The 11,149-nt window shown below is 54.1% G+C and overlaps 1 protein-coding gene across 2 annotated transcripts; it reads left to right on the top strand.

Annotated features, from left to right (window-relative positions):
• The first annotated feature begins 6,531 nt into the window (after positions 1 to 6,531).
• Positions 6,532 to 10,600, top strand: TMEM18 (transmembrane protein 18). Of its 2 annotated transcripts, XR_014796444.1 has the most exons (6): positions 6,532 to 6,678; positions 7,648 to 7,768; positions 8,561 to 8,615; positions 9,018 to 9,111; positions 9,191 to 9,800; positions 10,255 to 10,585. XR_014796444.1 is itself a non-coding variant. In XM_084900119.1 (5 exons), the coding sequence occupies exons 1-5, from the start codon at positions 6,622 to 6,624 to the stop codon at positions 9,284 to 9,286; spliced, it is 423 nt and encodes a 140-aa protein (XP_084756245.1). In that variant the 5' UTR covers positions 6,532 to 6,621; the 3' UTR covers positions 9,287 to 10,600. The 2 variants fall into 2 exon arrangements, 1 of the variants encoding a protein (XP_084756245.1); XM_084900119.1 differs by having other exon boundaries at positions 9,191 to 10,600.
• Positions 10,601 to 11,149: the final 549 nt, after the last annotated feature.

The raw sequence follows: 11,149 nt of genomic DNA, 5'->3' as shown, positions 1-11,149 counted from the left end.
GTTTTACCATGAACCGTTATGCTGATTTGTAAAATGGATACTGAAGTGTACCTATTATAAAAATATAAAGATGCTATTTTATCCAAACCCTAAATAGCTAATCGTCAACATAAAATTCTCAGTAGAAAAGTCAAAAAAAAACAAAAAAAAACTTTCTCACTCTTAGTCCCAGAATGAATACCGTCCACTCGATAAATCTTATTGGTTCAACGGGTATGTATAGGGTGTCCCAAAACACACACACACTCTGAATAAGTATTCCTCCCAATGGGCTAGACCCAAAAGGAAAGAAACAGCCATCAGCCACCAGAGAGAAGTGTGTGCGCGTTTGGAGGGACCCCCTGCAGGCACCGGCGCGGACCTGGCTCCGTCTCAGCTCCGTCAGAGAGAAGGGGCGAGTCCCACTCACTCACAGGCAGCACGGTGGGGAGGGCTGTGGCCAGGCCGTCTGCGGGCAGTGCCGACCAAGACAAGTCCGGGGAATTAGCCCGGATCTAAGCCACGGCATCCCGGACAGCGCCGGGTTCCGCAGGAGAGGGGTGGACAGATGTGGACAGGGAGGGCCGGGCTGTGACAGGGACTGGGACCAGCTGGGCTCGGCTGTGGGGCAGAAGCCAGGGCAGGTGAACGTGGAGGCAGAAGAAGCAGCACGTGAGTCGAGAGTGTGACGCAGCCATGACCTGGATGGTGGCCTGAGCCGTGTGGGTAATGTGTGTGTGTGTGTGTATGTGTGTGTGACCTCTGCACCTGAGTGTGTGTGTGTGTGACCTCTGCACCTAGCTGAGAGGCATCACGGCAAACAGGAATTTATAAAAAGCATCCCACCTGCTGAGTCTGAACATTTCTCCGTTGGCAGGTCACTCAGGGACCTGGGGTCCGCTCACGGGCCCCACGGCGTTTGCAGGCCCTCCCCCCCCCCCCCCCCCCGCTCCCGTGTCAGTCCACCAGCTCCGCCCCCAACCGAGACCCCGCCCACGAGCCCTGCCCAACGCCCCAGGCGGAGGGGCGCAGGGCCAGGTCTGGGGAGAGGTGGGTGGGCAGTGGGCAGTGGGCTGGCTCCGCTGTGGCTCCGTTGGACTCGGCGCCCCCCCCCCTCCCCCGGCCCTCCTCCGGGCTGACTTTGGGGCGCTCCCCAGGCCTCAGCAAACTCGAGTGAGGACACCGGAGGAGTTTAACCCGGAACCCCCAAATCCTGCTCATATTTCAAAATTCTCACCTTTTGCAAAACTATTAGATTAGGTATTAAAATAGTCACTTGTATTTTCACTATCAATAGTAAAAGACATTTCTACCACATCATTATATGCCTTCCAAATGACATGTACTCGTCACGTTAAATTAGAAAGAAAAACCATTTAATTTTGTTTAAAAAAAATATTTTTATTGATTTCAGAGAGGAAGTGAGAGGTAGAGAGAGATAGAAACATCAATGATGAGAAAGAACCATGGATCAGCTGCCTCCTGCACGCCCCCTACTAGGGATCAAGCCCACAACCAGGCCTTAGCCCTGACCGGGAATTGAATCATGACTTCCTGTTAATTGGTTGATGCTAAACCCCTGAGCCACACAGGCCACACTCATTATTTACTTTTAAGAAGCTGTTCCTGTGTATGTTCTGCAGTGCAGCTGAGAGGTCGGTGCTTAACAGTCTGAACTATTGGTACAGTCCATCTGCCCACCCAGCCCCTTCGATGCTGACCTTGTGGAGAAGTGGATTGTCCTTCCTCCATCAGGTGCCAGAGTCGAACTGGAGGCCACAGGGCGTTCAGGAGGGAGGGAGGGAGCCCTGGTCTGGACCCCACACCGGTGAGTCCCGGGGGAGACAGCCGCTCCCCATCCCCCCACGGGACACGTCCACAGTCACACGCGCGGTCAGCCTGTGGGGGAGTCGGCAGGACTCACAGGATATGAGAAGTCTCATCTCATGACTCACCGCAGAGGGCTCTGTAATGCATTTTCCAAGTGGAGATAAGTCGACAGGAAATGTTCAGTAAGCCCCAGGGCCCTGCTTCGTTCCTGAGTCCTGAGGCTCCTGTTCACAAGGAAATGCTTGTTTCTCGTCCTGCAAGTTTTTTTTACTTCAAAAGCTCACGACGGTGAGCTGAGCGCTCAGCAACCCACTGCCCGCATGGCCGGCCATGAGCCATGGCTTTAATTTTCTAAAAAGGAAGCAGTGGGGTGATCAGAAACCTGGGCAGCTGCCAGATTCAGGTTCCAAATTCCCCTCCTGCCCCTGCCCAACGCCAGCCAAGCAGGGGGCTCTGGAAGGCGGGTCCCTGCTCAGCCGTAATGTGTCATCACGTTGAAAACCACGTTTCTGGCTGAGCCCACGTGTTCCACCTGCAGAGACCCGATGGGCCTCACCTGTGCCGATGAAGCTGGCATTTCCTCTGGCACAGCGCTCGGCGGGAAAGCGTCTGGGCGCTCAGGATGCTTCACGACAGAGCGTGTGACCGTGACCTTGGCTGGGTCTCCGGGCGAGTGGTGGGTTTCTCTGTATTGACTCGGGGGTTGTCTCGTCACTGTCAGGAGGACGAGGCCAGTGAGGTGTAACGTGGGGACTCTAACGGTAGAGGAAGGTCGGCTTCGTGACCCAACCCTTCTCCTTGGCTTGGGCAACACGACCCCAGGTGCCTTGATTTTTACCAAACTGAAGCCCCGTGAGAACAACACACCAAAGCCTCCCTCACCTGGGGCAGGAACAGGATGGAGAAGCGGAAACACGTGGGTAATTTGGAAGGAAACAATATCAACACAAAAGAGTGAGACAGGAAATATGTTTGAAGAGATATTGGCAGAAAATAACCCCAATTTATCTTCAATAGCAATCTGCAGAACTAACAGCCAGCTCTAGCTGGTTTGGCTCAGTGGATAGAGCGTCAGCCTGTGGGGCACGTGCCTGGGTGCGGGCTCGATCCCCAGTAGGGGCGTGCAGGAGGCAGCCCATCAGTGATACTGTCTCATCATTGATGTTTCTAAATCCCTCTCCCTCTCCCTTCCTCTGAAATAAAAAAATATTTTTTAAAAAAAGAAATCACAGCCAGCCCCAAACAGTATTAATTACACAGACAGCCGCCCCGAGATCCAACAGAGCCAGGATAAAAGGAAGCCAGGGATAAAAGGGAGCCAGATAAAAGCAGAGGTTCACTCGAAGAGGAAGGGGTGAGGGGATTGATGGATGAGGTTTTGTCACAAAGGTAATGGAGTCCCAAAGCAAATGGCACTGGAAAAAAAAAGACTTTCAATTTAAAAATATATCTAGCAAAACTATCTTTCAAAGATGAAGGATAAATAGAGCTTAAGATGAATTACAGTGGAGGGAAGTTGCTTCCAGCAGACTCATACCTCACAAAATGTTGAAGGAGGTTCAAACTGGAGAGAAAATGTAGCAGAAAGAATAAGGAGAGTGGAAATAGTAGATATATATGCATGTAAAAACAGTTTTTCCTTTATTCCCTTGAATTCTTCAAAAGTTAATTATTTAAAACAAAAATACCGTATTTTCCGGCGTATAAGACGACCCCCTAATTTTACAGTTAAAACAGGTTTAGGCCTATATTTGCTGTATAAGACTACCCCCCACTTCAAAGAAAAGACTTACTTTGCCGTCAAGATCTGCAGGTAATTTTTGTGCAATTTTGGTGTTTTGCCCCCGATTTTCGGTTGACTTTTTTTCGTTTCAAAAGTCGCCTTATACACCAGAAAATATGGGTAATACAATATGGTGATTGTTATAACATGAAGTTTAAATAGAACATAAGGATTGGGGATGTAAGGAGATGGTATATAATACTGCACCAGGGTGACCAGACCAGAAAGAAGGAAGGGCATTGTGAGGTCAAGTTGGGAAGAAGAGACATCTGGTCAATATTGAGTCGCCTCCCCAGGAACACGGACCATCTCTACCTCCAATCAGCTCTCCTCTGACTCTTCACGAGTGAGATGCTTTTCCTTACATTTACTTTGTAATTTCTTAGTCTTAGGCTTCAGCGTTTCTCCTTGTTTGGGTGCTTATGCCCATGGCGCTGGGTAGTTAATCTCAGGTTTCAGTGGTTCCCGGATGGAGTGTAGGAAAGTGATGGCTTTTGCGCATTAAGTGTGAGCCCTGCAGCCAGTGTTGCAGCCACGTCAGTTCCAGGAGATTGCTGTTCTTGAGTCTGACATTTCTACATATGCAAGCATACCTTCTGTGGGCAAAGACAGTATATTTCTTCCTTCCCAAACTGCACACCAACTCTTATATTTTGATGACTAACTTCTAATTGCCAGGATCCGACTATTAGATCCGACAATGATCACGTCAGATTATTAGAGTAAGTCCTATTGGATAGAGTAATTCTTAAATCAAGAGAATTTCTTAACCTCATGCCTATGTTGTTCAGTGTAGACAATCTTGGTAAAGGTAATTATCAAGTTACATTAAATGGCTTGTAGTGAAAAAAGTGGCATGATAGAAACACAATAGGAACATACGTGATGAAGAGGAGGCTGGACTTTTTCTGCGGTGGGACAGAGGTGAGACACTGCACACCCAGAGCCAGCCCTCTACCCTCACCATGCCACGGCCCTCGCGTGGTCTCTTGGATGCTCTCCCTGGGACTCTGTGAAAGAAGATGGTTTCATGTAGAACCGTGTCCTGTGCCTGTCTGACTCCTTTACAGAGAGAGAAACCTGAACCTGGCAAGTTAAAAAATCAAGAAACTTACATCTTCCATAAAAAATCTACTTATTAGGCAAACCCAATGTCCAGCTTCAAAAAAGACTTGTGCAAACAGTTGGATTAATGGAGCAGAAACATCCATATTAGGAAAAGTGATTTGAACTGCACAGCCACACTGATTGGGCCTGAATCGGCTGTGGATTCTGACAAAATGTTTCTGGCCTTTAAGCCTTTTTCAAGACTCGATGTTCAATGTGCAATGCAGCACAAGGAGCAGATGGGCTATTGTGACTCCTCCCAGCAGGAAATAAAAGCGCTGTGCTGCTCTGCACAGCTGACACACATTCTACCGTGTGTAGGACGGAGAGGGAAGCAGAGGAATGCTGTCTGTGCGTTAAAAAGAAGAGGGTCTGGGGAGAGCTGGGTTGGGACATTACAGTAGTAAGTTACCATTTATTAAGCAAAAACATCCACTCGGCACAATGCACGGCCTTTAGGGCATATTATCACAAACCTTAGAAACCACCTCAGAAAGGCATTATTATCTACTTTACACATAATAAAGAAGTGAGTCTTTATTACCCATGATTATAGATTTTTCACAAGCACATTTAAATATATATATTTTATTGATTTTTTACAGAGAGGAAGGGAAAGGGATAGAGAATTAGAAATATCGATGAGAAAGAAACATCGATCAGCTGCCTCCTGCACACATCCTACTGGGGATGGGTCCGCAACCAAGGTACATGTCCTTGACCGGAATCGAACCCAGGACCTTTTAGTCCGCAGACTGACACTCCATCCACTGAGCCACACCGGTTTCGGCACAAGCACATTTTAAAGTAATTTTTTAAAAGGCAATCTAATAAAGAACCCCCAAAGTAACACATTTAGCTATTCCATGGTGTACAACTTTCTTGCCTAAAATTAAATGGTGTTGACTAAAACCTCTCAGTTCAACAGTATGAATATGTGAAAACTTTTTGTTGCAAACACCACGGAAAAGGTGTACCGCTTCCCACAGCGCAGGACCTGGCACAGGCCTCGTGCTGCCACCTGCTGGCGCCGCCGTTACACTGCGGCCCCGCTGTGAGCCCACGGCGCTCCCCGGCTCTCCCGGCCTGAGCACCGCGCCGGGCCTGGGGCCGCCTGCAGGAGGGTAGTGTCACCTCCTGGGGCGGAGGAGGGACGAGAACAAGAATGTCAGCTTGGTGTTGAACACATTCTGGGCTGCACGTGAGGGATCGTTTTGGATATTTCCGGATCTGCCCACTCCGGTGTTGGCAACACTGTGCGCCTGACTTTGGGAAAAGGAAAAAAAATCTATCATCGAAAATGAGGCGGACACTCAACTCAAAGGGGCAGCCGCGAGGACAGAGCGAGAGGGCAGAGGCGGGGAGGGGGGACCCTGAACCCGGGGCACTGGCTCCACCGGGGCGCCGCCCCTTCATCCCATCGGAGTCCTGGGAGCGGAAGCGGGTGCCTGGCGGTAAGACCGGAGCACCGCGGCGGCTGCGTTTGGGCGGGAAGAGGGGCCGCGGGAGGAGAGATGGGAGGGGGGCCGGGGAGCGCAGCCCGACCCACTTCCCTTCCTCCCAGGAAAAGCACCAGAAACTCGCGGGGCTCTGGGTGCTTCGCCGTAACCTGCCCCGGACTTCACCTCGGGCTCCCCGCGCCCCCGCTCGGTGGAGGCCGGGCCGCGTGCACAGTCCGGGGCGGAGGCTCCGTCAGGCCGCCTCTGGCAGCAGCGCCGCCCGCCACCTCGGGAGGCCAGCGAGGACTGTCAGCCGTCGCTCGGGCGGCATGAAATACCGCGAGACGTGAGCACTGTCCGCGTTCACAGGGTCACCGCCCACTTCCGGCACCGCAGGTCTCGCGACACCCGAGACACCGGGAGAGGCGGCGCCAGAGGCACACGTACCGGTAATCGAAGGCGAGGGCGGCTGTTGCTGGCACAATGCCGTCCGCCTTCTCAGTCACCTCCTTCCCCGACAGCATTCCCGCCGTCATCATGGTAACTCGGCGGCCAGTTCGGTGCTGGTGGTGGAGCTGCCCCGGACTTCCCTTCGTCCGCCCTGGACGCCCCGGCACCGCCCGGGCGTTGGGGGCGGGGCCTGGGCGTGCGGGGTGGCTGGTGGGGCTTCCGGGGCGGGGCCTGAAGCTTGGGGCGGAGCTTGAGGCGGGCCGGGAGGCGGGGGGCGTGGCGCGGTGCTGCTCTTCCCCAGTTACAACCCCCCACCCCCGTGCCCTTCGCTCTGGGCCCTCGGATGCGAGTGGATGGACATAGCTCATGGCCAGCTTACCTGCCCCGGCTGCGTGGTCCTGCGGGGCCCGGCGTGCGGAAGCCCACACTAGGCCTGAAGGCTTGGGGCTCTGAGTCCATGAGGCCAGATCAGGGCAGGGCGTGGATCTGAGCACAGGGGGCATCTGACCCTGGGCGGAGGACCTGCCCCCCGTGGAGCTGAGCAGACCTGGGCTCGCAGCACTGTTGGCCGGCTGCATGTAGGGCAGAAGGAAAAGGGAGTCTTGCCAGTAGGGATGGCTCAGATTTCTCAAGGGCTGAAGTGCTAGAGGCTTGAAATAGGGGTTCTGAGGGGGAGTAACCAAATGCATCTCCTGAACTAGCCCCTGACTTCCTCCTCCCTCCTGGCCCTTGGGTTCCACTCACCTCATAGTGTACCAGGCCACAAACCCGAGGGCGCGTCCGGGAGGCCACCCCTCTGTGCTCCAGCATTAGACCCCGAATTCCTCTTCAGACCGGGGGAGGGGGGGGGAGGGGGGGGGCCTGGTTCCCTCCTTCCCTTCCCTCTGCTCCCCCCTCTTCTGTGAGCCTGGGGTCAGGGCCTCTCTGGACGCCTTGCTCAGTAGCCCCAGAAGTAAGTACTCAGGAGTGAGGGGCCGCTGACTCCCCTCTGACCCTGGGGACCTGAGGCCGGGCCTCCGAGGGAGCTGATGGTGACGAGTGCCCAATGTGTGTCCACAGCAGACAGACTGGACGGAGCCCTGGCTCCTCGGCCTGGTTGTCTTCCATGCGCTCTGCCTGCTGCTCACGTGTGTGTCCTCCCGGCGATACAAACTGCAGGTCGGGCACTTCCTGTGCCTCGGTGAGTGGAATGGACAGCGTGGCGTGATGTGCCTGTGTGTTCTCGGCATGTAGTGTGTTCCATGGACCCAGCCCTCCCGTTTTAGGCTCTGCTTTTAGTCTCAGGGCTTGCCCTGATTTCTCTCTTGGGAATTCTGCAGGTAAAGTAAATTTGGATGTTGTATTTGAAAGGAATCTACCGAGCACCTACCTTACCAGGGAGGGGGTCAGTACCAGTTACGCAAGACGGGTTAGGGTTAGTGAGATGCTGATTCTTTAGGAGTTTCGCTCCATCCCGAGCACCGTGCTGCTCGCTCTGGCAGGGAGGCTGCACACTGGGAAGGACTCGGGCACAAATCAGCATCCCTGCGGCTGGGTTCCTGCTGCCCGGCTTGGCCCCCAATGCTGCTGCCCCCTGTTGTCAGAATCCCGAGGACGGGGCTCCACGGCTCTAGGCCCTGCTGCCCCGCGGCCCATTGGCCTGACCTGTGCCAGGGCATGTAGGAAACTGGGCAAATAGCCAGCAGGCGGCTCTTGGTTTTTGGGCAGAAGACTGGATTCTCGTGGCTGCATGTTGCTGACCAGCTCTGTGTGTTTCCCCGAGACGTGGAGGCTGACGTGTGTGGGCCTGGTTTCCTCTGGGTGAAGGGTGTCCTGGCGTTTTAGTTTTATGGTTGTTGTCTTACATTGTATCTAAAGGAGGAATGCCATTTATCTTGCTATCTTGTGTGTTTGCACTGAACATGGTCTGTAGAGGATGTGTCCACATGATGAGCTGTCAGTCACGCAGGTTCTAACGCAGTTTCTCTTGCAGTGACCTTGGTCTATTGTGCTGAGTACATCAATGAAGTGGCCGCCATGAACTGGAGGTGAGCTGGTCGGGGCGGGTGGCTGTCCGGCTTCTGCTTTCTGGAAAGAGCCCCCACATGCAGCGCAGCAGCCCCGCTTGGAGCACTCCTTACAATTCCTGCTGGCAGTGCCAGCTGAAGACTGGGCGGTGCTGGACATGCCTTGAGGGAGAGAGAGGTCAGGGGCTGTTGTTAAGTGACGTTAGCGGCAGAGTAAGGAAGTGGAGTGATAGTGCGGGTGTGCATGGGCTGCGTGGAGAGCACGCTGAAGCCTCTCCCCTCCTGGACCATCCCTCATGGAGGGGGGATGAGGGAGTCTGCCTTAGGGACCTAAGACCTCCAGAAACCTCACACTAAGTAGGGAACGGCATTTAAAACATCGTTTCGCTACACCAAGTGATTTTTTAAATTTTCCTAAAACAGGTCCTTTTCGAAATACCAGTATTTCGACTCGAGGGGGATGTTCATTTCACTGGTGTTTTCAGCGCCATTGCTCCTCAACGCCATGATCATTGTGGTGCGTACTTACCACGGCTGTGTCCTCGCTTTCCCTGTGCATGTCCCAGTGTGATCGCTCTCCAAACCCCTGCTTTCAGGTCCTGTGGGTCCGGAAGACGCTGGCTGTGATGGCCGACCTCAAGGCCCTGCAGCAGAAGGCGAAGGAGAGGAAGAAGAGGAGGAAGGAGGAGTAGCCACCGGGTTCCTGGAGCTGTCCTGCCGCGTCCCTGAGTGCGTTCCCGCTGCCACCCTGAGAACTAAGTGCTGGCGTGGCGGGCCCGTCCCACAGCCACTGTCGTTTGGAAAGATGGCTTCCTCGAGGCACTGTTGTCTCTCAGCTGATTGTGCTCAGGCTCAGGCTGTCTTTGCCAGTTGGTTACTGTTACTAACCTGGGGCTCCTGCAAGACTTACGATGTATGATAATCCCTCACAAGTCACAGCATCCAGGACATCATCTCAGTCGCCATGATGGACACGCTCTGACCAGTGACAGTGGGTCCTGAGGCTCCGGCACAAAGCCCCTGTGCCGGTGGAGGTGGGCCTCTTGGAGCCAGCCGTCGGAGGAGCCGCATAGCCATCTGGGAGCTGGCCCAGCCACAGCGTGAGCTGAAAGTCCCTGTCGCTACAGTACGGTGCTGGTGGGAAAGGCGCCGGTGTTGGTGGGCCAGGGTTCTCCTTCGCGGGCCACTGAGTCCGCACAGCCCCTGGTATGAAGCTAAGTGTCCACACATCTCGGCCCCTCTCCACACGCTCCCCCACGGTGCCTCCAGCGCTGGGTGCCTGGGAGATTGACAGCTGGTGCCCTTCAGCACGGTGTTACGTCATACTCGAGGATTTGAAACAAAAAACGTACACACAGCAGCCGCCCACGCTGTAGACACATCCTACCAGGCATTTAAAGCAAACACCTGTGGGCTGTGTCCTGGAGCCTCCAGTTACACTGAACAGAATCGCTGAGCTAAGCAGTTCGCAGCGTGTCTATGATTGGTGTTAACTCCATGTAAAACCGTCAGACTGACTCACACGCTTGGGCACCGTCACATGTCACCGCTTTCCCGGGCCCCTGGTTGTCTCCCAGCCCGTGTGGCCCAGGTGTGTGATGCTGAGTGGTCATGAGAGGTGGGCCCCAGGACACCGCTAAGCATCCTCCGTCCGCCCCAGGTGACCTGACCCAGAACGACGGCAGTGCCAAGGCAGAAATGAGGAACCAGGAATGAGACCTGGGAAGTGAGGTCCTGACAAAGGACGTTAACGTCTCAGCCTCCTGGACCCTCCCATGAGGCCGGGCCCGGGAACGCCAGCTCTGTCCTGGGGCGAAGCAGACCAGGCCCCCTTTGCTGCTTCGTTACGGCTTGATTCCTGGTCAGGGCACTGCCCTGGGTTTCGGGCTCAATTCCTAATGGGAGGCATGCAGGAGGCAGCTGATCAATGATTCTCATTGATGCTTCTGTCCTCCATTTCGGACATCAATAAAGACATATTTTTTAAAAAATAACAATTTATACTTGACATGTAATATAAGGATTCAGTTTTGAAATCTGTTTAGTAGACATTTGTGGAATTTCGTCTTTTTATTTTTTTGTAGCATAACATTCAGCCTCCATCACACTGCACTTCTGTAGTGAAGCTGATATCGGCTTGAGCTGGGCGGTGCCCGGGGAGAGGTGATGAGATGTTCACTCCCTGGAGTCGGCCCTGAGCAGAGGGACTAAGACTCCTGGGACTTCGGCCCTTTTCCCCAGCCCCAGGGTGAGGGGAGCCAGGTGAGTGGCTGCATAGGGTCCTGTCCTCTCCCTCCCTGGTGACTCACTATTGGCTCCAGTAGGAACCAGAACAGGAGGCAGGGCTGGCGGGACCCTGTGCTGCTGTGACTGATGGAGGAGGGTGTTCTGGCCGCACCATCATCCCATAGGAAGAGCAGATTGAAGGAAAGGGCCCCAGGACACGGGCTGGTCCTCGTGATCCTGTTTTAGGAACCCCGTCCTCGGGCACAGACTGCCACCTCAGACTCCGAGAGGCCAGACGCAAGTTTTCAGGACGGCAAGCAGTGAGCTGA

The sequence above is a fragment of the Pipistrellus hanaki genome (assembly GCF_964339955.1).
Source record: "Pipistrellus hanaki genome assembly, chromosome: 12".
NCBI lineage: Eukaryota > Metazoa > Chordata > Mammalia > Chiroptera > Vespertilionidae > Pipistrellus > Pipistrellus hanaki.
This window is presented reverse-complemented; position numbering and strand designations above follow the sequence as displayed.

Excerpts from the sequence above, each read along its gene's own strand:
- TMEM18 (XM_084900119.1), top strand. The coding sequence starts at position 6,622 with ATGCCGTCCGCCTTCTCAGTCACCTCCTTCCCCGACAGCATTCCCGCC. Across the intron at positions 8,616-9,017 it reads GTGGCCGCCATGAACTGGAG|GTCCTTTTCGAAATACCAGT; the intron begins GTGAGCTGGTCG and ends TTCCTAAAACAG. Across the intron at positions 9,112-9,190 it reads TCAACGCCATGATCATTGTG|GTCCTGTGGGTCCGGAAGAC; the intron begins GTGCGTACTTAC and ends CCCTGCTTTCAG.